This window comes from Lytechinus variegatus, chromosome 16, assembly GCF_018143015.1.
Source record: "Lytechinus variegatus isolate NC3 chromosome 16, Lvar_3.0, whole genome shotgun sequence".
NCBI lineage: Eukaryota > Metazoa > Echinodermata > Echinoidea > Temnopleuroida > Toxopneustidae > Lytechinus > Lytechinus variegatus.
In genome coordinates, this window is record NC_054755.1 from 16,360,123 (window position 1) to 16,385,318 (window position 25,196).

Below are 25,196 nucleotides of genomic sequence, written 5' to 3' on the forward strand. Positions count from 1 at the left end.
CTGCATAGATCTACATTTAGATTCACTGTCAAGTCCACCCAGCACAAAGTTGATTTGAATGGAAAAGGAACAATGGCGCTTGTATAGTCTCTAGATTCAATTTAACTTGGTTTTGAATTATTAATACCCATTTATAGCCCACCTTTGTTATTACTTACAAGATCAATATTTCACATGAAAATTAAATTAAGGGCATTGTTTGTAAGTACGTGTAAGTGTTACATATTTTAAAAAGTGTTCCATGCATCTCGAGGCTCCACCCAAAATAACAAGATTGTTGAGACTTCCGGTTCATCCACTTCAGATTTTTCTATTAATTTTTTTTATTGTTACCTATTGCTACCTACAAATTGATGCAGAGGGTCGAAGTTCGAGCCCTGGTCACGTCTTTCGATTTATTTCGGAGAATAAAATTAATTGTTGCCAAAAAAATATGATTCAAACTGCGTACAATATCTGTTTTCAAACATAACCCTCTAGGCCTCTACTAAAAATTTCATTTATTGTTCAAACTAAACGAAAGTGGGCTTGTGACATCCTCAACCAGTCTTCATTTTGGAAATATTGATGAAAACTTTGAAATGTTGTGAAATTCTCCAGGTGATATTACTCAGTAGTAGAACTTCACTGGTGTTCCTGTTTGATACCGTTTTTTCACTCAAATTTACCCTTTTTTCCAAAAAATTATTTTTTTAAAAAAGACGTCATCATCATGATGTCATGCCCATATTGGTCTGGACTCTGGACTACCACTGAGATTTTTGTTGTCAGGAATGATTTTTAAAAATTAATTTTCTTGGTACACCCTGTATGATTATTTTTTCCATCATCAAAATTTCTCTTCCAAATTGTTTTGTCTCATTGCAGGTCTTGAAATAGTAGAATAAAAAGGAAATTCTACTCAGCTTTGTGAGAGGGATCACCTACCTTTCACTTTACTCACCTAATGAACACAACAGAGGCACCAAGCATGTGGACTATGGACTCATTAGATTGGCTTTACGAAGGAGTTGACCCAAAGTTTGCTGGGAATGGCGGACCAGATTGCAATAACTTCTTGAGCGTGAAGCAGAGGGTCATTGAGACGATCATCTTTGTAATTCTAGGTACCCTGGAGTGCTGGTACACATGGCAAAGGCTTGGTGTGAATGACCCACGGTTTGAGGTGGAAGCGAAAGACAAGCGGGAACGATTTGGAAAGCGTTTTCTCTTGGTTATCCTGTGTTTGACATTTGGAGTTGAGATAGGATTCAAATTTGCTACAAAGACGGTTATATACCTGCTTAATCCTTGTCATATGCTGACAGTAGTACAAGTAAGTATCAACATTTTAATGCTCTGATGCATTCTTCAACATAATGTAAAGAGGGTGGCATATCTAGCGAAAATGGCGGTGAAAAAGCACCCCATTCTACAAGACCCCAATATTATCTTCTGTGTTGTTCATCACATTCAAATCTCTCTTTCTAAAAACTTTTTTTTTCGTTATCCCTCAATAATTTAGCACAGAGTTAGACCATGGTTTAATGTTAAACTTGACTTCAATCTTCAACGGTGCCTAATGTAACTAATGTATATTTTGACTGATTTGAAACAAAGATCCTGCAATCTCTCTTAAGCCAAAGGCCACTCAGATAACTATGCATATGATGCATATCTTTCTTCCCTTGCAGATTTACCTCCTAGCCGCCCCACCAAGCAAGCTTGTACGGGTCATCTTCAGAATGCAGATGGCTTCTTTAAGTTGCCCTTTACTAGCCCTCCTCTTGCCAGTAGTCAATACAAGATTGGTAAGCATTGATTTATCATTTGTGACCAGTCACTCCAAAATCTACAGTTAATTGCCAGGGGAGGGGGTTCTCTGTATTCTGTAATGAGCCAAAATAGTAAGTTTGTCTTCGGAAAGCCAAAAATAGAAAAATAGCTGAACAAATGTGAAAGAATAATTCTTCCTCTTTACACTGTACTGTGCAAGTTTGAAGTTGTACTGTTGAATGAAATACAAGATCTGTAGAAGAGTTTCTTTGACACCATTTGTGTGGGCTGCTTGAAAGTTTTACCCTGAGGACTGCACAGTGTGCGCATCTCATGATGTTTTTGATAGTGAAACACTTTTACTTCAAACCTTGTTTTCTCCTTATTTTTTTGAAGCTCTTGCATAATTTCTTCTACATTCAATCCAGTACAAGTATTTGTGAGGGTTATTGTTGATCAAATTTGATCATTTATGGGGGTCGGGAGGAGTTTAAATTTGACTTGATTTCTGACTTTGATTGATATTTGCTTTTAAAGCAAACCAAGGTTTTTGAAAAAAAAAAGTTATTTCTTTAATAATCTATTATATTTAAAGCAAAATACAAAATTGATAGATTGTTTTCTTGTGTAAAGCTGGTATTAAGATGCAAGTTTCAAGCATTTAGCGCTTATGAAAATAGATTTGTTTTGGATTAAAGTTTTTGATGATGCTCAGTTGGAAAGCAGGGGATTCGGATTTACATGTAGATGACCCCATCACCCAAGTTTGATTCCCACTTGGTGCGCTAGTCCACTTTGGTAAGGTATTTATACTCATTTTACCAGGTCCCTTGGAGAGGGCCTTTAGGCACATAGGTCCTCTGGTGCTTGCTGACAAGAATTTATGCTTTCTTAATAGCTATCTGTTAAAATCACCACTGTTAACCATTTTTATACCCAACACAGGATTCAGATATTTTTTTGTCTCAAGGTCATGTCATTTCTTATCAAAGTTCATATGTGACCTGTCAATATATTCAAGGATATTTATCTGCATTTACACACAATTGGACCTTCAATGGCATGCTTTATCTAAGGTCTATTTGTTTTTAGGGGAGCTGTGTAAATTAGTTATGCAGTGCATGTATACAGTACCATACAATTATATGGATACATCCATGTTTTTAATATTCTTTTATAGAATAAAAAACATGAATGCAATTCAACTTGTACAACACAAATGGATAGAGAGTAGCATTGAAGAAAATGTTTTCATCAAATATGAGTTTTGTGCATTTTATACCCACCCAGTGCCCATTGCCCATGTAGGGAGTTAATAGATCAGTTGTAGGGAGCTTTGCCAATGAGAGGAAAAAATCTTTAGCAACTCAACAAACAGGAACATGTATAACACTGTATTATCAGGAAATTTTATGCTTTGTGTTGTTAAATGAGGAAGAATGCCTTTCATAGAAACATGACTTTAATTGAATTTTCTGTAAAACATTCTTGTTGCAGCATTCCATGTTTTCATTTTAAATGTTATAAGACCGATGGAAAAAAAAAACTGTTTGAAGGTTCAGTGGTTTGAATTAAACATTTGGTACCGGTACTTTCATATTGTGCTTTTCCTTTGCTTGCGAAGCTGATCATAAGAGTAATCAAGTATCACTGAACATCCTGTACGAGTTTCAGGTCACATGACCAAGGTCAAAGGTCAATGAACTTTGGCCATGTTGGGGATATTTGTTGACTAACCATCATAACTCTGAAAGTGTAATGGATCTGATTCATAAAACTTGGACATAAAAGTGATCAAGTATCACTGAACATCCTGTGCCAGTTTCAGGTTTCATGACAAAGGTCAAAGATCATTTAAGGTCAGTGGACTTTGGCCTGGTTGGGGGCATTTGTTGAATTACCATCATAACTCTGTAGGCCTATATTAAGTGTATTGGTCTAGTTCATAAAACTTGGACATAAGAGTATTCAAGTATCACTGAACATCTCATGGGAGTTTCAGACTTTCAGGTCACATGACCAAAGTCAAAGGTCATTTATCGTCGTCAATGAATTTTGGCCATGTTGGAAGTTATTTTTAATTAAATTGCTGTCATAACTTAAAAAGTTTATAGATTGTAAAATGTGTAGGCCTATATATATATATATATATTGGTAATCAAGTATCACTGACAAGTCTTAGGTCGCATAATCAAGGTCAAATGTCATTTATCGTCAATGAACATAGTATTGTATCATTATACTGTATGAATGGTGTTTTTTGTGAATAATGATTTCATAGTAGTTTTCAAAGTCAGCACTGCTGCTACATTTCACTCGCGTGATTCAGGTGAGACTGTCAGAGGTGCTCCACTTGTTTCCTTTGCTGGGGAAGTGACAAGAGGTTCACTGGGGAAAAATGAAGAGGCGAGTTTGAAAGAGGCATAGGAAAACTCTTTTTCTTGGGTTTCAAACAGTGGCAAGGAAATGCAGCGCATAGTATGCATAATATCTTATCATTCTTTTTGGAATCCCAAATGTAATGTAAACAGTCAACATCCTGATCTTTCTGTATTGTATGCATACCGTACTCATACTACATATGTACAATGTACATACATTTAAGACTGTGTTTTCCATCAATGCAGACCTATGGGTAATTATGCACACATTGATGTGATATGTATTCCCAATTTGTTGTTTCCTCATTCACATGAGTTTGAGTGTGCGTACTGCAGTATGTTTCATGAAACTTACATTGTATTGAGGAAGTGGAATACCTTGTACAAGTATGTGTGTACATAATATAGAAGAATACACCTGTTACATGTAATAAACACTACAGTCACTTGTAATCTATCCAGAATAGGTTACCACAAATTTATTTGCAAAATATGAGAGCAAACAAGGTTTATATACTAGACAAAATGAATAGTGGTCGTTGTTGCAGAATTAATATTAGAAGTTTGCTTATTCATTTTTTATGTTTTTCTTGATATTTTTGGGCCACTAAACTTAAATATCGGGCCATCAAAAAATAATGTATATATATTATAGGTTTTGGTGGCTTGAAAGCCTTGAATAGGCCACCAAACAAAAATTAATGTAGAGCCTTGGTTTATGGATCGAAGACTAAAAAAATAATGTTGTTTGAACTTTTTTTACTTAGACTCATAAAAATGCATTTCATTTAAATTGCAAAAAAAGAAAGAAAAATGTATTAAAACCATATGTGCTCTTTGGGCAGAATATCCTTGGGAAAAATATAGCCTACATGAAGACAACGGGACACCTATAGATAGAGTTAAATGGGGTGTTGCAAGAAAATATTTGCAATCAATTGCAGATATTCTGTTGCAATGTTACCAGTCATTAGATCAATTTTAGCTGTAGCAAATCAGGGCCCCTTCTTACAAAGAGTTATGATTGATCCAATAAATCGTAACTATGGAAATCCAGTGTCATTATTTTTTTCTACAAAAAACTTGCACAATGACCTTTGTATGCAAAGAGAAGAACAGTGTTTTTTTCAAGAAAACAATGAATGCATACAATATACATCATAGCTAGAAAATATACATGCATAATAGATGATGACATTGCTGGCCGTCCATTGTTAAGATTGATCGGATCAATCGTAACTCTTTGTAAGACAAGGCCCAGAATACACTTTCTGTTTTAAGAAGCAGATTAGCAATCAATCGTGAATTTGCAATTAATTGCAAGACATATGATTGATTTAGGGACCAAAAATAGACTTGCAATTGATTGCAAGTTTTACCCTATACATTGTAACTCACACTCTACATGTACACTGAAACTGTACACTGTAAATCCACTGTAACTCCTTGTGAGGCAGGTTTAAAGCCTGTGTATAGCTTTGGTAAAGGGTCAATAATGTGATTGATAATCGAATATCATCTAATATGACAGTCTTACTGAAGCGTAGAGACCGTTAGATATTTTTCCAACTGCACTTCTCTGAGAAAATTTCAAATATTCAAATCTTGGATATATAGCGCCCTCTCTCGGCGATGCTTGTTTTAAATTAAAAAAATGGGCATTCAAGCACTTATCTTATAAATTTAGTGATTAGATATCCAAAAGTTACAGACAAAGAACATATCTTGAAAGTTTCAGCCCATTCCATGATTTGGAATAGGATTTAATTGAAAGACAAAACACACAGATATTTTAATTTGATCGGGTGACCCGATCAAGTTAAATTTCCATGTAAAATCGCAAAATTTATCCTGTAAAACACATTTTCATTTCATATCCTCCACATCATAACTGTTATAGGGCATATCCATTCAAATTAGCTAGCAATGAATTGGAATAGTGATAGGTGCATTTTGGTGGATTTACCAAAACTATACACAAGCTTTGATGAGCAAGGTTGAATCTTTTCCTTAAAAAAAAACTATTGACATGTTATATGTACATCGATATAGTTTGTAAATATTCATTGTATGATAAAATTACATGTATCAACAATTGTAGCTCATTCAAACACTGATGCACAATGCCTACAGTATTGCTCTCCCAAAAGGGTTTGAACTTTGAGTTTGCTAATACATGTACATGTATCTTGTTCACCTTAGTGTGTTTTTTTTCCTCTCACGATTTCCAGCTGCTACACTGATACATACAACACACCTCTTGTTCTCATTACATGCATTCGAAAGTTGTTTGAACTTTGAGATTGCCAATATCTTGTTCATCTATTGTGTTTTTTTCCCTCTCTCCTTTGTTTCCAGTTACCCTTTGAAGCAGAAATCTATTGGATACAGCATTTATTGATATACCTCATTATTCCGCCCTACTTACTTAGTTTAGGAGGTAAGTTACGTTCGCTGACTGAACTTTCTAATCTAAAGGGAGGATTGGTTTTCATTGATGATGATGGATCCAGATTTTTTTTTTTTTTTTTTTTTGGGGGGGGGGAGGGGCACTGGTTTCACAGCCTTCATATTTTGAGAACTACCCAAACACAGCTTCATTAAAAAAAAAAATCATCTGCCTTCTGCACCTCTTCTTTTTTCAAATTGGTTTTTGCATCCCCACTCAGGCGAAAACTGAATGAAATTGAAAAACTTTTTGTGGCTACTTGTGCAGTTTACATTAGACCTGTCATTGGAATTTTGAGGGCGTTTTTATAGTTTCCAGCCCTGAGCCCCTGTGTTATTTTTGCCTTGCCATCTTGCCTCCATTATTTTAAATCCTGGATCTTGCCACTGTGTTGTCTTTCATTGCACGAATGATGCACATGATGAATAGGTTTTTTTTTACTGAAGTTATTAACACCCAGCGTCTGTTGCAAGAAAATATTTGTCATTGATCAGAAACTTATATGATAGATCAGTTTTATTGAAGGCAAATAAAAAATGATGCAAGATTTAAAAAAGAACTACCATTGCAAGACTTATTGTTGATCTTGGGTCCAAAATTTAAACTTGTAATTGCAAGTTTCTTGCAAACGCCCCAGTATGGACATCACTCTGATCTATCGAGAGCTACATGTACATGTATGATAGTGGTCCAAGGAGATGGTTCACACCTTAAAGTTATTCTTTTGAATGTGAAAAGGGCCTAACTAGGAAGAGAAAAGGTCATTAGCCCCAGCAAGAGATGATTCTCTTTGTCCTTGAAGCAGTGTAGAAAATATCTTTGTGCTTGATACAAATTTATCATGTACAGCAGATACAAGCTCCCAGTTCACACGTAAAATATATTCCATGAAGTTATACCTTGGGTTTACATGGTAATTAAACCTAGAGACAAGTTGCTCTTTGTCCCTGAAAACAGTAGGAGAAAATCTTTGTGGACTCTTTGACCACTGGAGTAAACAAAAGGGGAAAATTCATCAATAGAAGTGCTATCAAACAATAAGCACCCTTGAAAAACACTTCAAAAGTGTTTATTTACAACTGAGGATTACAGATAATAAAACCTAACAAAGTAGTACAATGTCAGTAGTGTGAGAAAGGTTGGTGTCTCAGGCCTATGAGATCTGACAGGGAATATGCCATTAGCCAATGAAAACCAAGCTTCTTTTAAATCAATGTATTTCCTCCAATGCGGGTGTGCGTTAGATCTGTGAAGTGACTCTGATTGGTCCAACATTGGTTTTATGTTAAAGAGTAGGGACAAAAAGGAGAAACTTTGTGACTTGAGATCAGAAGTATTCCCAAAACTACATGTACATGTATACTAACCAGCAGAATGGGCTCGAGGGAGTATATGTTTCCACATTTGTGTGGTGATTAGGAGTTTTTAAAACTTCATTTTGACATTGATTTGGAGAAATTAGAGGAGATTTGGATGGTGTTCTTCCATGAAGAAAACTTCAGGCCTGTTAACACAGACAAAATCATACATGATGTAAGTCATTGTATTCTTTTGATTAATTCTAGATGTATTATTGCCTAATTTTGTTATGTAGCGTAAATCACTAGTGAATGTAATGGTTTGCAAATGATATTCACCCAAACCAACACCTACTTCTCCAGTCCTATGCTAGGGTGGATCAGATCTACATGTTAAAGATCAAGACCACCCTAGAAAAAAATGATTTTAATCAATAAAGAAAAATGGGAAATAAGAAAGTTATGACATTGTTGGTATTATGATGAAATTTTCAGTGTAATATATACATGCATGTTTGATTTTCTCTTTTTCTTCAAATCTTTTTTTTTCTAAGGTGGACTTTTTCTTTAAGGATCTTTGGTTAATGGAGGGGGGGGGGTAGGCAGGTTCTTTACCGATAGAGCAACTTGTTTTGCGTTGCTTTTGTGGAAGAAGCCTGAAACCCTGTCATTTGTTTTGAGCCAACCCTTCTTTACGATGTATGTACTAATAAACAGTTCTTGTGTTTAACCCACCAATTAAGCAGTAGATTGCTTGGTTTATTTCCATTTCGTCTAATGCCAATCGTCCAATTGCCAATTCGTCTACTATCATTTGGTCTACCATCAATTTGTCCACTCACCATTTCGTCTAATAACCATTTGGTCCAACAGCCATTTACGTGTAGTCCATATACCATTTGGTTTTAAATTAGAGTGTGCAAGATGAATGAAAATTAAAATTTTAAATGGATATTTAGACCAACTGTTATGAGATGAAATGATCATCTATAGACAAAATGGTGACTAGACAAAGTGATGATTAAACCAAATGGTTATTGGACCAAACGGCTGTTAGACAAAATGTTGGATGGAATGGTATAGACTATTAAAACGAAAGTAGACCATGTGGCAAGTGGATGAGTTGACAGTAGAGGAATTGGCAATAACATTACAATATATCTGTAAAAAACTGAAATACATCATTCTGGGTCCCATACACAAAGATTAGAGATTAACCACTTTTATTTGAATGAACAATTCTGAATCTCCTCATTTGCACACGGACCAGGATGTATAACTGTTGTGCATTAAAAGCAAAACTTTAAAATGTCATAACTTTCACCCGATTTTTGACGAAATTTTCAACATTATGCTAGTTTGATTTTTTCTCTATTCATTCAAATCAACATTTTTTCTGGGTCGGACTTGACCTTTAGAAGTTGAATAATATCATTAATTCATTATTTCCCCCAGTACACCTTTACTGTTTGAATGGGATTTGTACGATGATGTTTATTTTTCTGTCTTTTTTTTCTTCTAGGTGTCTATAAGACAGAGGGGATGTGGGACTTTTCTTGGTGTTTTTTCACCGCAGGCTTTCTTCACAATTATCATTTCATCTGTCTACAAGGGTTGGGTCTGGTGAGTAGACTGTACATGACCTTGCAACCAGAGAGTCATAGGTTCAAATCCCAGCAACTGCATTTACTTTCCTTCAGAAGGAAATCCATCCACACTGTGCTACACACTACCAGAGCCTATCAAACTTATTTGGGAGTAGCCATTGGTGTCGGAGCAGAGGATTATCTTTTGTGTTTGGGGGGAACGCAACAATACGCCCCCCTCAAACACAAAAGATGATCCTCTGCTCCGTCGCCAATGGGAGTAGTGCATCACTTGCTTTTTGCTTGCTTTTCCAAAAGAGCTCTCTATTTGCCGTTTGCTGCTCATGCTTTGCCGTAGTATTTAATATTGTTTCTAAACTGTTATATCTATCTTTAATAGCTAGCATTGGGTAGGAATTCAACAAGTTTACATACATGTTATTTCAAATGAAATTAAAAACGTATATTTTATTCCAGTAGTATGTACCGCATCTGGGGAGCTCTTGCAGCGCAGTATATAAATAGTTTTTTGCGCTATATAAATGCATATTGTTATCATTATTATTATTGTTATCATTATTATTATCATTATCATACCATCCGTGTAGCTTGAAATAAATACAATTCAACCTTCATATCTGATGTAGTAACATAATTCAGTTTTATGCACTTCTAATAATCAAGTCGGCTACATTAACCATAATTTTTCCCATTTTTTTTCTCTCCAGTTAACTGAAGTGAACCTCAACGTGATGGTTTGCCCGGCTCCGAACGATCCTTTCTACGGTCCGTACTACCGAGCGTTTGCGTTCACGCACCAGCATATGCTTTTCCCGCTCCACATCAAGACGTACACCTACGTGGCAAAGAGCCTTGTATTACGAGACCAAGAAGATTGCAACGGTCATGTTGGGGACATCAAAAAGATTGATTGAGGATGTAAGTATGGTCAATAGGTTTTCGGTGGTCTAGAAAGCCAAGTTCTTATCTGCGTGTACTTCGGCCAAGTCCTTGCAGTTCCTCTTGACTTGGCGACATATAGTCTTCTCCAGTTCCTCTGCCTCTAGTTCTGTCTTCTCCTCAAGGATATGTTCTTGCTTGCTGTTCTTCCCATGTTTCTTCATGCTTTGGACCGATGTCCACAGCAACAGTTCCAAGTGAACAACCACCTCTGAGGCAGGAGCAAGCCAACTGCATTCTAACTATGTCAGGTAGATTGCTGTTTACAGTATAAAGATAAATACTAGTTGTGGTTACAATCTCAAAATAAATTCAAACAGAATCCAATGAAATTACCACCGAAGTATTTGTATATAAATTCAAAATATGTGCCAAATGGCTCAGGTAAAAAAATGTGTAAATGCTGAAAAATGAGCATAAGCATGGAATTCTTTAAAATGTCAGGTATATTTATGAACAGTATAATAAAAAGTTATTAATACACTGTCCCACATATGCCTTTTTGTGTTTTATAGTGATCATCATGATTATGGATTTCAGCTAAGATTTCACAGTTTCACATATTGCAATGTACCAGAACTAGATCCATGATAATATGGTGGCATTTGACCTTGATTTAAAGATGTTCTCATGAAATAATTGTTTGTTGCAACTACTTTCTTTTACTTTTAAATCAGCAAGCTTGTACTGGGGAACCTGTTTTATGAAGACCACATAAAAGGGCAAGAGGTTTTTATGAACAGGTTCTTGTTATGTTTCAACGGTTGAAGCTATTCCCCAAAATCCTAGTAATGATAATAAATAATAATAATCCGCTTTTATATAGCGCTTGATACATCGGAACGATGTATTAAGCGCTATAAATTCTGACTCGTGATCTTTATACACTAGATCACATTTCCACGTATTGCCATGTTTGGTGAACTGCGTAAGTTTCCACAATACGAATATGCCACATGTACTGCATACTGTACGAAAAAGTATAATATTTATACTTTGTGGTGATCTCATCATCACTTGAGCTTGTTCATAAAATAATGTTAATGTATGTATTAAAAATAAATTATTTGCTGTACTTTAGTAAGAGCTTTAAGGAGACTGTTATGTGCCATCCATATGATTTTTCTCGCTTTAATCTTGCGAAGGAAGATTCTTGTCTTTGCAATCTGTTTACATACTATGTATGTATGTTTCTCTGCTTAAAGTACTATATTTTTAGGCTGAAAATAGCATTGTTTCAAGATAAACAGACTTTGGAGTATTATGTTGTATTATATTGTGGCGAAAATAGAGGAGTATGATGTGCTTCACGGGGGCATTTCCATCCTACCGCTGCCCCCAGTGTGGCGAAAATAGAGGGGGGTTGTGTTTGGTTCACGGGGGCTTTCCAATCCGTTCTCTCTCTCTTTTATATCAGCTGAGCTATAGTTCATGGGGGTTTATGGGTAGTACTGGGAAAATGGGGTACGGGGTGCTTCTCCTTCGATCAATCTCTCTCTTGGTAGCAGGCGGTCCACAAAGCAACAGTGGGGCTGAGATCCACGTATTGTGTAAGACATGGTGCTAAACCAATGATGACACGGAGAGCGTAATCTTGCAGTGCAACTATATTGGGGCTCTATAGCTCCTATTTTATTCTTACTACTTCCAACCAATCATACTGATGTAGTGTATATACGGTGAAGACCAATACCAATGCATTATACATGGCCATAAAAAAGTGAACATGATTAATTGAATAATAGAACAAGCATATGAGAACTTGGTCGGCACGGGCATCAATGTTTTGGACTACATAACCCTTGACCATAACAGAATATTACGGTTGCTAATCTATCTGTATAAACCCCTTTCTCAGGGCACTGTGAGGCTGGCTTCGCAAACATTGCAAGGGAGGGGGTTGGAACAGGTATATGAGTACATCATTAATGTACCATGCATTAAAGTAAGCTGTCCCTTGTTTTCCCAACCTTGCCTGTCAGCCTAACTGCCCACATGCCCAAGTCTTTCCTACCCTCATGATTAAGTCCCAGTGTAAACAGTGGATGGGGGAACCCCAACAAGTTTATGCAACAATTTTCCTTACCCTATTAATCTCTTAGAACTATTAATTGGCTACTATGTAAACCCATGGACCCCAATGTTTTAGTATATGCTGTAATCCCCATACTAACAAAGAATCCCCCTTGTTTTGGTATGGCTATGCAAACAGCCATGGCAATGAGATGGCCATAACATATGTAGGGGAGGCTAGGACGCTGTTCGTGTAATACACATACTAGGCAGCCCCGCTGTAGTTCCTCAACCCATGGAATTATTATGCAATCCCATACCAAGGATGTAGCAAGCCCTAGTCTAACTCTATACATGGCTTGTATGTAAAACCCATTGGGTAAGGGAGGATTGTAGGTCGAGATGCATGCAGGTGCTGTTCAGCGAGCAATAAAGCTCCAGCTCAGTACTAGGCTACCTTGCAATTGCCTTACCTAACTATACCTTATTCCCAACCCGCATAGATCTTACACACCAGCCAACCTATACCCTCACTAACCTAACGTGATGTGGCCTGGTATGTAAACCCCATAGAGCAATTGGGGATGCACAGTCAGTACATGGATGCTGTTCGTGTGAGCAAGCTAGCCTGAGCATTTACTAGGCTACCCATTAGTAACTGTGCACCACTGCCTAGCCATAGGTGTTGTATACCAGCCTTCTGCCCTCCACCCAGCCCAAGGTGGATGTAGATGGTATCCTACATTGATGTTGATGCCTGGCCTCCCAGTCTCTCGACTGATGCGCTGGTGATACGGAAGTTGCCTGCTCGAGCCTGCTCTGGAAGTGCCTGTTTTACCTGAAAAGTCCTCCCAATTTATACCCTTCGAGCAAGCCCTTCTATACCACTCGACCATAGACTCTGGGAGAGTTACATAAGCATTACTTCTGCTCATTAAGCATTGTAAACCCCGGAAGATAGTTTTACCCATAGGGAGCTTTACTTAAAATTCAGCTATTTCTCCCCACTCTAAACACAGGGGCTGGAAATAGCCCGGCCAGGGTAATCATATCTGGCCTCGATCATAGCCTCCCTTGTTCTGTACTCCTAAGAGTTACAATTAATCGCTTTAGTCAATACCTCTCGAAGTTTGTCTTAACTACTGGAGTGAGCTTGAGGTAGGGCTGTGCGGTATTGGAAGGGTTAGTGCTAGGTTTTCACAAGCTTCCATTGTCTGGAGATTTTGGTCATATAAAAAGGTTGTTTAAGCCTATTTCACTCCTGGGTGACGGTCAATCAGTGCTACTGCGTGTAGGTGTTGGTCGTCTGGAAGTGAAACGGTTAAACTTGAGAGAATTTTGCCTGTCCCTCTCTTTCCGCGAGAGGGCTCTTTACCTTAAAGCTGCATTGGGGGTTTTCACCTAGCTTAAAGTGACATTTCGTCACAATATCATTTACATGTAGGGAGAGTAATAACAATAGCATGTAGGCCAAATAATGGGCTCTTTAAATCAGGAATTTGAGGTTATTCTACTGAACAACTTTTGTTCCGGCAGTACTCGATATACAGTATAGCATGTTGTTTAGAGGTCCATAGAATGGGAGAGGGGATCTCATTCGAAGTAAATATTTTGAATAAGATGTATTTTTGTGCTATATTTAGTTTATGGGGGAGCTGTCTTCACCTTACATCACAATATTACTTTGGCGGAAAAGGGGATGTGGGGGGGTTGAAATAATTCTCTACATTTCTATTTAGTTCAAGGTAGTTTCCTTGGCTGGGGGCCGCTCCACAGGTTTGCCTGCAATAAGCTCTGTCTCCGCCATGTGCTCTGGATGCCTTAGATATTAGTGGGCCTCCAGCTCGCTTCGTTGTCCCCTTGTACCGCAGGCACTTAAGTTCAAAGTTGTGTATGATGTGCCTCTCATTCACATGCTGCTGGAGGGCATCTTTAGTCACAAATATCCTCCCGCATGTTCTGTGCTTGAAACTGGCTTGGTCTGACACTGCCAACATCTTAGTGGTGTAATTGACTGCTGTGTATATTTTAACAAGCTTTAATGTCAGACTTTTCTTGGCAAGGAGGTATATATACATCAGAATCAGTCCGGGTGCCACTGTTGTTTTAGAGCCAGTTTATAAGGGGCTCCTTATTACGATCGTTTACTTTTCCAAACGGGTACTCGGGAACAACGTTCTAAATGCCGTCCTTTTTTTTCTCCCCATCCTGTCCATCACTTGGAGACACAAGTCATTTGGGGTGATTTCGCTCATCATATCTGCGCCAGAGGGACTATGTTTGTTCAAGTTTTTAGAGGAGTGCTAGGATAGTGGAATGATTAGTCAGTTGCAGGTAGCCGTTCCCTGTCAGATGCGGTCGTGTACATAACTGTCCTGAAATCCCCTTATCAAACAGCCTTTTCCATAGTCACTGGGTTGACTCCTGGTCGTGACAGATCGTACCTGGGTTCTTTGGGCTATGCATAGGGATATATCCACTGCCTGAAGAAGGAGGGTACTCCTCCGCCGGCTCCTCAGCTATCGGACTGAGAGGGGGGTTGGTTGGAGTACCAGGGGCTGAATCGTCTGAACTAAGTGACAGGGGTGGTTTGTTTCTTGCTGCCCTTACACCCATTTCATTCAAGTTCTCAAAAATCCACAGACCGCCCCATATATCTTCAAATGCTCTGAGAAGAAAGCCTCCCCTTTATGACATTGTTATAGTGCCAGTCCTAGTCCAAGGACACACAGCAGCACCATGATTGATCCCGATGTCGCCAAGAGTATGTCGTTGTCAGTTATAGGAGCCATTTTCCTGGTTCTGCAGTGAAATGTTTACAGGTAAAGTCTCAGTCAATCAACCCTAATCATTATGTTTTATTAGATTTTTTCCATTTCTTCAAATTGTGCTATAAGAGTCTACCAGTCATTCATAGTCGTTTATGATCAATAATCATTGATATCATCCTTTTGTTTTCCTTTTTTCCTTTATTTTTAGTACTGAGTTTCCTCTTTCTTTCCAACTCGTCAAAAAGCTTTCCCAGCTGCACTGCCCATTTAGTTAGGGGTAAAGTTTTCTTTTTACTCCTTCCAGTGTCACCTTGTGGGTGAATTTAGTCGCTGAGTTCCTTACACCCTTGCGTTGCTTCTCTGCCGTAAGGTTTGCCTCAGTCTCCGTATCCGCTGTAATAACCTCGTCCAGGGTTTTCGGGTTCGCATGGAAGATTCCTGCCCAGATTTCTTGATCTGCAATTGCATCCAAGAAATGCCCCTTGGCCAGCCTCTTATCTCTCTCCAGGACAGCGTGTATGCTTTCTGGGAGAGTACTTCTTCAAGGTTCATTTCAGTTTTACCTCTTTGATAGGCCAATGCAGTCAAATATCGCACCTCCTTTCCCAATTCCTGTAATTTCTCTTTAGTTTTCTGGAAGCGCGCTCTTAAAGGATGGTCTCGGCCTGCTCCCCTGATCCAAACCTCTGCTCCAGTTTCTGTCCCAGTAAACCACAATTCTGCATATTTGTCATATGGCTCCAGATCTGGTAATATTTCCTGAGCAGGGCCTTCTAAGCTTGCTGTCAAGTTCTGAGCTTTCTGCTTACTATCCCGGCCTTTTATCATAGATTGCTTTTGGGTCGAAGTGAGCCCTGTAGTCCCTCCTTGGAATGCACCCATCATACCTATCCGAATGAAATCCAGCCTTCCGAACAATCACCCGCTCAGAATTTATTGCTTGCAGTAGTTTACTCCTCTTGAGCATCCATGGACCTTCCAATTCCATGCTATTCATTTCCAATCCAATCGCCTCCATTTTTTCTTGGCGACTTGTCTTTCCCGCCTGCTTCTGGCACTGGTTCTTCCTGCCTCTGATGTCACGTCATTATTATTCTCAACTTCTGGTTCTCCTTCCTACCGGGCATGACCCATTTGTGTTGAATACAAGCCTGAACCCAACCCAAGGTGGATGTAGATCATGTGTAACCTACATTTAACAAAGATGCCTGGCCTTCCAGTCTCAGAATGAAATTTGGATGCTTGGTTGTATAAGAGTTGCCCTGCTTCAGTCTGCATGATTACTTTAAAAAAACTCTCCTCATGGCCTGAAAATAGTGTGTTACATGTAAGTGTGTTTCCATACCTTTTTTTACCTCTATACCAGTCAAGCATTTACCATAAATTCTAATTCCATTTTTATTTTATTTCCACATAACATAATTTGAGTATGATACACATTAATTATTATCTACATACAAGGATTTAAATGACATTTAACACATCAAGCTCACATAACAGACTTTTTGCATAGCACCTCGTAGAAGTAAAGTATCTGTGGATTCTGGTAGAATAATAATTAATTTCAGTCATGAATTGTTAAAACAATGAATGAAGAATGCTTTACTCATGGGAGCTGTACTGGGCAAATTCAACCTATTTCTCCACTTTAAGCACTTGGGGTGAAATTATCCCTTCATGGGTAATCACAGTCTCTTCCGTTCTTAACCTCTATTAATAAAGACGTATAATTTTGTGCTTTAAATCAACCTCACTTGAACTCTACGGTAACTATGACTGTCAAACAAGGATATTGGGTACAGGTATTGATTTGGTTAAGCCGATTTCGTAATTAATATATATTTGAGAAAGAAAGAATGGTTGTGTCCTGACTGTCCTCCCTAAATTCTTGCTTGCCAGAAGAGAAATTTAAGTGATCAAGCCATTCAAATATTGCTAAAATTCCGCTAATGTAATACACATTACAATTTCAAATAGGATAGAAAAGGAATAGATGTCATAAATGTCTCGCGAATAATGAGATCACTACTGCTGAGCATGTAAAGCTTTGAAGGAGTTAAAGTGAACAAGAAGAACGATTAGAAAATGCAGAGAATAAGTTGCGAAATGAAGTGATCCTCCACAGGATTTAGGCCCTCAGCACCAGGATGAGATGGTCAGCATAGGAGTGGACAGAGCAAAAGCAAAGAACAGTTTATAAACCAAGTATAATTTTGTCTGTCCCTATCTGTTCCTGTAAGATGGCCCTTCCTTTGAAGTGGCATTTTGTCACTTGAACATTGAAATGCTGAAAGATTATTAAAGGGCATCCTTAATAATAAAATCTTGGAATATTTCTGGAATTCCATTCTGAGCCATCCAATATAATATAAATGTCTCACTTTATTTTGAAAAAAAAGAGCTCATTTTACAACCTGGGTCCTGTAAACACAGAGCTTTTTTTAAAAAGTGATTTAATGTACAAATGGTTCATTCTAAAGGTTGATTTTACAGTGTAGTCAACACAACAATCACAATCCGTTTCTATTATTAATGGCTATAAGCTTTCTGTTATTTGGCCAGGTTTACACCAAAACTGAATTCTCAAGAATAAATTTGGACTAATTCTGCCTTTGTCCGGATTCGGTGGATTCAGAACCTATTTGTCTCTGATTCGGGAGGCTCCTCGAGTCAGAGGCGAGTAGGTCTGAAATAGGTCCTTTCAGAGCAGAATCATCAAGAATCGACTGCCCAGAATACCACGAATGCCTCCCAGAATCCAACTGAATTCCATCCGAATACATGTACATCCCGAATTTGGCCTCTAATGAAATTTTTCATGCCCACATTCGAGAGTATTTGGGGGGTAATCGGCTGGTTTTGAAATTTCAAAATGGGTAAAATCCGTCCCAAATTTTCTCGCATTTGAGGAGGGAGAAGTCTCGGAGAACAGAATAGTCCTGAATATTCGGATGGATTTGTAGCTGATTCGGTTCTGGTTTAACCAGGCTTTCAGGAGCCCACATGCAGAATCTGTTAATGTGGAAGTTACAGAAATGTGTGGTCTGAAGTGTGTTAATGTACAAGTGTACTTTTTTTGCATTCCATTCCTCGCTGTTTTTCCAGACAATTATAAATGTACACCATACACTATGTACCTTTACAGTTTACAATGTGATTATGTAAATATGTACGTACATATGTATGTAGATTGTGCGTCGTACTAGTAAGTTGCCAAGATATGAATTTTGCATCAAAATTCTTAATGTAAACATGCACATAATGTACACTGTACACATATACAGTATATAGTTAGGTTAGTAATTTATTTTTATCCAACAAAGTAATATATTATGTGACAAAAATATGTGTTGAAAACTGTGTGGGAATATGCATAAATTTTATGTAAAATTAATGTTTCTAATTAAAGTTACAAATAGTATTTTAGGTTGTTCTTATTGGTTTCTGACAAACATCGTATAATCCAGAAATAGATCCCTTTAGATTTAATCTGAGCTTTTACCAATCTGAATTTGTGTGGATATTATTTTGGAGAGTTTAGTCATGTACCGGTAAGTAGATTTACAAGGTACATGAACTAGCTTGCTCATGAAACTACAACCATCGTAGGCCAGTTACAAGGCCTAAATTCCAATGAAAGTGTACATTGTGTTCAGTCACATGATTTGTACTTTTCTTTATATAATGAACATGGACAATGTACTTGTATGGATTTCTTATGTAAGAAGGAACAACTATCAATTAACTAGAAAATTTGCCTGATAATCAATGCTTTGTTTGCTGCTTATGTATATTACAGTTCATATACCGTGTTGTTTCGATTTGTTCTTAAGAATTGGTTTTTTGTTGATTTGTTATAGAAATATTCATGTCATTTTGATAAGAATGAGAAGCCTGTTTGGAAAAAAAGTGTATTTCAAATGCATGTACATGTAAAGGTACAAAGAGCTAAATACAGATATTTAAAAATTAATTCATTATACATGTACTGTGAGTGGGACATGAGCATTACTATATGAAACAAATTAACAAATATGTGAGAACCAAAATTTTCATCAACAAAATACTTTTTTTTCCAGTTGCAATGTTAGCATTTCCCATTGTATTTTCTGTAAATTATAGTGTGAAAAGCTAACAAGATATTATATTTTACTGTATTTCCTAAATATGCCATATTCATCATTTTATAGCTCAGGTACTGTGTTGGAGATGCATTTGTTGCATTCTCACTCATCATAAAGCAGATTAAAGTGTGAATGTCTTGAATTCCTAAGATTGGACTGCTAGTAAAATCTATATGCCAAGTTAAATCAGTAAAAAGTGTTTGCCAATAGAAATTGTATTTGCTGCAGTAGTGATTGATTCAAAATATGTTATGATAATATCTGAAAAGATGCAGTCTTAATTTGTAAGCAATTTTAGACATTAATCATGAAAACGATTGCCAAGACACAGTTCAAAGTACATACATGAGAACAGATGCCTGTAGAAGTGTTTGCCTTTAACAATCTGTGATGTCATGAAAATACCAACCAGTTTGAATGTTTTAGGTTCTTGTGTAAATATTTCTTTGCTTACATAGAATATAAACAGTATATAGAATTTTAGATTATATTTTTGCAGTTGTACATAGCCTTTATAAGCTCTGTTAGAATTCCTTCAGTGATTTTGGGTTTCTCATGAAACCTGAACACAAGATTACAATTGTATGTGTTTACTAGCATGAACATATATTCATGCAGGTACAGTATTTCTAGTATTTCACAATTTCAGGAAGGAGGCACAGAAAATTGCTCCACATGTATGTATACAGGTAACTTTGCCTAAAATAAAGTCAAAGCTCATGAGATCACAGGCATTTGATCAATTTTAATACATGAATTCAACTTTATAGAAGAGGTATATACCGTACATAACTTAATTCAACTTGAGGAAATATTGGCTTTTGAAGGTCAACTGGCAACGAGTTTACCTTTAATTTTTGACAAGCAAAAGGTCATCCCCAAATAGTTTATAATCCCTCAAAAATAAAAGCAGAACTTGTTACCAATACTATCCTGATCAACAAATGGGGGGGGGGGTAATAGTGCTCAAGAAATGGGCTCTTATCATCACAGATCACTGTATTGTGTACAATTTTTTTTTTTTGGGGGGGGACAATTGCCCATTTAAGTCTGGGTTTAAGCATTGGTTAAACAAACCAAAAAAAAACCCACCAAAATTAGTAATTCCATCCATTATACTTCTCTTACAGTTGTACACGTATATTTTAAATTCCAATATACATATATCATGTGATCAATATGTTACTTAATACTATATATCAACAATATATTGTTTATATTCTCTTTAGAAGTTATAATTGTTTGTTAAAGACCAAATGCATATGATACATTTATAACTAGAATGTTCTGTTCGTGTTTAATTGCCTCTGTAGTTTTATAATGTATTCCGAGCCCAGGACAAACCAAAGATCCCGCAAGTAGAGCCTGTAAAAATAGCAATTGATGGTAGTTTTATTTGAATAGATTGCTAATAATGACTAAGAAGTAGAATCAAAACCCCACAAAGAATCGGTGGCTATTGAGGTTTGTGAGAGAGGTCTGGCCCATTGATATCAATAGATGGATAGGTCTTTCACACTCTTGATACCTCCGAAAGCAATAAAAGTACTCCATAAGGTCAAGCGCGCACAAAGTTTCACACTTTTTTCTTTTGCGTACATGGAGTACTTCATGCGTTGGTATGGCCACATGTACTGTTATGGTGTCATGGACTACTTTCCCTGGCCTCAAAGGTTGTGCTTGCGAGCGTGTGTCATGGAATTGCATGCATGCAAGGTCCATCCAGCTATGGATATCGATGGTCTGACCTTTGTAATATTCTGATGATGGAATTTGTGATTGCACTTGTTGTATTCCAAGGTATAAAGCTTTAATGATTGAATACCTGAATCCTCAATTCTTGCAAATCAATTTAACTTTAATGTATGAACTCTAAAACAGTAATATATATATATTTTTTTCCTTTAAGAACCTACATGTACCTTTCATAGGTGACGATTGTGATTATTTAGTGTCCTGAATGAAAAAAAAAAGTTTTTTATAAAGGAATGTGCAATTGTATTTCAGTTTATAAAAGTAATATATACCTGTTGTTTGAACAAGATTTGAAGAATTTACTGTAATACTTCACTTAGAAATCATAAATTTGTTCATGCCTTTTTGTGTATCAATACCCAAATGAGGTTATTTTTGTGTGTGCGAAGTTACATGTAGTCGTAATACAATATGTACATGTATATTGTCATAGAAATGTACACTGAAGTTTTGTATATATTTCTTGTGTGCATTAAAACAAGTAACTTGACTTGTACAAGACTAATATTTGGTTTTAAGAGTGAAATGATCTGTGTCAATATTTGAGAGAGTGACTTTGTTATTTTTTTCTGAGGGTTGAATGACTAACATATATACATTAAACTCACTTTCTGGTTATTTTGACATTCTGGTACAAAAATTCATAACTAGGAACACATGTTCACTTGATTTTGAAAAACCAAACAATTTATTGGACTTCCTACATGCATTGCCCATAATGTAATAATAATAATGATATTAGGCATTTATATAGCGCCATCTATCTAGAAATATTCTATTCCGAGGCGCGCTATTATTATTATTACCCCGGCTTTAGCTTGAGTTGCCTACCAGTGCTCATGCATTCAAGGAATTAATCCTGCTGGGTACCCATTCACCTCACCTGGGTCGAGTGCAGCACAATGTGGATAAATTTCTTGCTGAAGGAAATTACACCATGGCTGGGATTCGAACCCCAAACCCTCGTTTCAAAGTCAGAAGACTTATCCACTGGGCCACAACGCTCTATGTAAATACATGTATTGTTGTTATCATATCATATAAATAAATTTTGGTCACTAGTAGAAGATAATGGACTTTTCTAAAATCAAGTGAGTTAATTACACGGTTTACCTTCATTTAGTCTAATGCCATTTCATCTAACACCCATTTGGTACAATCACCACTTTGTCTAATCACCAGTTTGTCTATGACCATTTGTCTTATAACCAGTTGGTCTAATACCCATTAAAAAAATGCCCAATTAACACTTTGTCTCTATAAGACCAAATGGTATATGGACTAAATGGCGGTTGGACCAACTGGTTATTAGACGGAATGGCAATTACAGTCGGTAGATCATGTGGATAGTGGATGAACTGATGGTACTGTAGACAAAATGATAGTAAACAAGTTGGCATAATAGTAGACGAATTGGCATTAGACCAATTGGAAATTCATGTAAACTTAGATAAATACAGGAAATACATGATAGATAAGTAAGCCAGGCTGACACTTGCACGACTTTTGGCCACGATTTTGTCGTGGCAAGTCGTGCCATTTTGGGGGCACGAACTGGGAGGCTCCCGCAATGTTTACGACTTGTTCACGACAAGTTCACGAGTTCACGAATAGGTCACGAATGCGTGCCCGTCAGTGTCCACATTGACACGAGTTCACGCATAGTTTACACACTTCCCGCATTGGCACGAGTTTGAGCAAATCGGACGGTGTCGTGCTGAACTATTCGTGAACACGACGTGAGCTGTTTGTGAACTATTCGTGACAGTCGTGGCATGGCGTGCACTGGCACGCATCCTCCCGCATCGTCCCCACGAGTTCACGAACAGTTCGTGCATAGTTCACGACCCTGTCGCTAAATTTTGTCGTGACCAAAATTTTGAACTTTTCAAAATTTTCTTCCCGACATGGCACGCAGTCACGACGTGTTTACGCACATTTCAAGCCAGTTCACGACTAGTTTGCGCACTGGCACGACTTGAGTCGTGCCAATGCGTGACACAAAATCGTGCAAGTGTCAGGCTGGCTTTACCGACTCCTAATGATGAGGGGGAACACTGATGATGATGGTATGGTGGTGATGAAGATGGTGGTGGTGGAGGTGGTGATGGTGAAGAAGATATGATGATGGTGATGATGATAATGATGGTGGTGATGATGATAATGATGATGGTGGTGATGATAATGATGGTGGTGATGATGGTGGTGATGATGATGGTGGTGGTGATGATGATGGTGATGATGATGGTGGTGATGATGATGATGGTGATGATGATGGTGGTGATGGTGGTGATGATGGTGGTGATGATGATGGTGGTGATGATGATGGTGATGATGATGATGGTGGTGATGATGATGGTGATGGTGGTGATGATGATGGTGATGGTGATGATGATGATGGTGATGGTGGTGATGATGATGGTGGTGATGATGGTGGTGATGATGGTGGTGATGATGATGGTGATGATGATAGTGGTGGTGATGATGATGGTGGTGATGGTAGTGATGATAATGATGGTGATTATGATGATGGTGATCATGGTGGTGGTGATGATGGTGGTGATAATGATGGTGGTGATGAGATGGTGGTGATGATGATGGTGGTGATAATGATGGTGGTGATGATGATGGTGGTGATGATAATGGTGGTGATGATGGTGCTGATGATGATGGTGATGATGATGATGGTTATGATGACAATGATGATGGTGATGATGATAATGATGATGGTGGTGATGATAATGATGGTGGTGATGATGGTGGTGATGATGATGGTGGTGGTGATGATGATGGTGATGTTGATGGTGGTGATGATAATGATGGTGATGATGATGGTGGTGATGGTGATGGTGGTGATGATGGTGGTGATGATGATGGTGGTGATGATGATGGTGATGATGATGATGGTGGTGATGATGATGGTGATGGTGGTGATGATGATGGTGATGATGATGATGGTGATGGTGGTGATGATGATGGTGGTGATGATGGTGGTGATGATGGTGGTGATGATGATGGTGATGATGATAGTGGTGGTGATGATGATGGTGGTGATGGTAGTGATGATAATGATGGTGATTATGATGATGGTGATGATGGTGGTGGTGATGATGGTGGTGATAATGATGGTGGTGATGAGATGGTGGTGATGATGATGGTGGTGATAATGATGGTGGTGATGATGATGGTGGTGATGATAATGGTGGTGATGATGGTGCTGATGATGATGGTGATGATGGTTATGATGACAATGATGATGGTGATAATATTCAATCATTGTTATGATGATGATGGGGGCATTGTGATAATACTCATGACAGAAAATAATGAGATGATCAAGTTTACGTGGACGCTTTATGCAAGCAATGGACGGTCGTTATTAAAATGAATTATTGAACTGAAAGAAACAAAAAGAATTGGTAGGGGAATAGATGGGTTGTAGTGTAAAAATCAACATTAATATTCTTACTTTTGTAATAAAAAAGTAAAAAATAATCGGAATTCTAAAATACACAACATAAATTCTCTATTAGATATGGCAGAAAAGAGGCACGATTCTCAATTTTCTTTTTAAAAAAATGCTGTATTTTCCTCAACATTGCAAATTGCAAAACTGATTAATATTTACTTTTTACTCTACTTTACAAAAAGAATCACATGGATATCAAAAAATAAGACATTAAAAGGATTTGTCTTTTAAACCACATGCATTACTCACACGTTGTATCAGGTTATTTTAGAGGTCAAGTCCACCTCAGAAAAATCAGAAAAGCACAATGCTGAAAGTTTCATCAAAATCGGATGTAAAAAAAGAAAGTTATGACATTTCAAAGTTTCGCTTATTTTTAACAAAATAGTTTTATGAACGAGCCAGTTACATCCAAATGAGAGAGTCGATGATGTCACTCACTCACTATTTCTTTTGTTTTTTATTGTTTGAATTATACAATATTTCAATTTTTACGAATTTGACGATTAGGACCTCCTTGCCTGAAGCACAAAATGTTAAAATAATGAAATTCCATGTGTTCAGGGAGGAATGAAACTTCATTTCACATGACAATGACGAGAAAATAAAAATATTTCATATTTCATATAATAAAA

At 37.4% G+C, this 25,196-nt stretch overlaps 1 protein-coding gene across 1 annotated transcript; it reads left to right on the forward strand.

Moving 5' to 3' along the window:
• Positions 1-725: 725 nt before the first annotated feature.
• Positions 726-15,446, forward strand: LOC121429733 (transmembrane protein 164-like). Its single transcript, XM_041626933.1, has 5 exons — positions 726-1,315; positions 1,674-1,790; positions 6,495-6,576; positions 9,406-9,506; positions 10,198-15,446. The coding sequence occupies exons 1-5, from the start codon at positions 947-949 to the stop codon at positions 10,402-10,404; spliced, it is 876 nt and encodes a 291-aa protein (XP_041482867.1). The 5' UTR covers positions 726-946; the 3' UTR covers positions 10,405-15,446.
• The last annotated feature ends 9,750 nt before the right edge of the window (positions 15,447-25,196 follow it).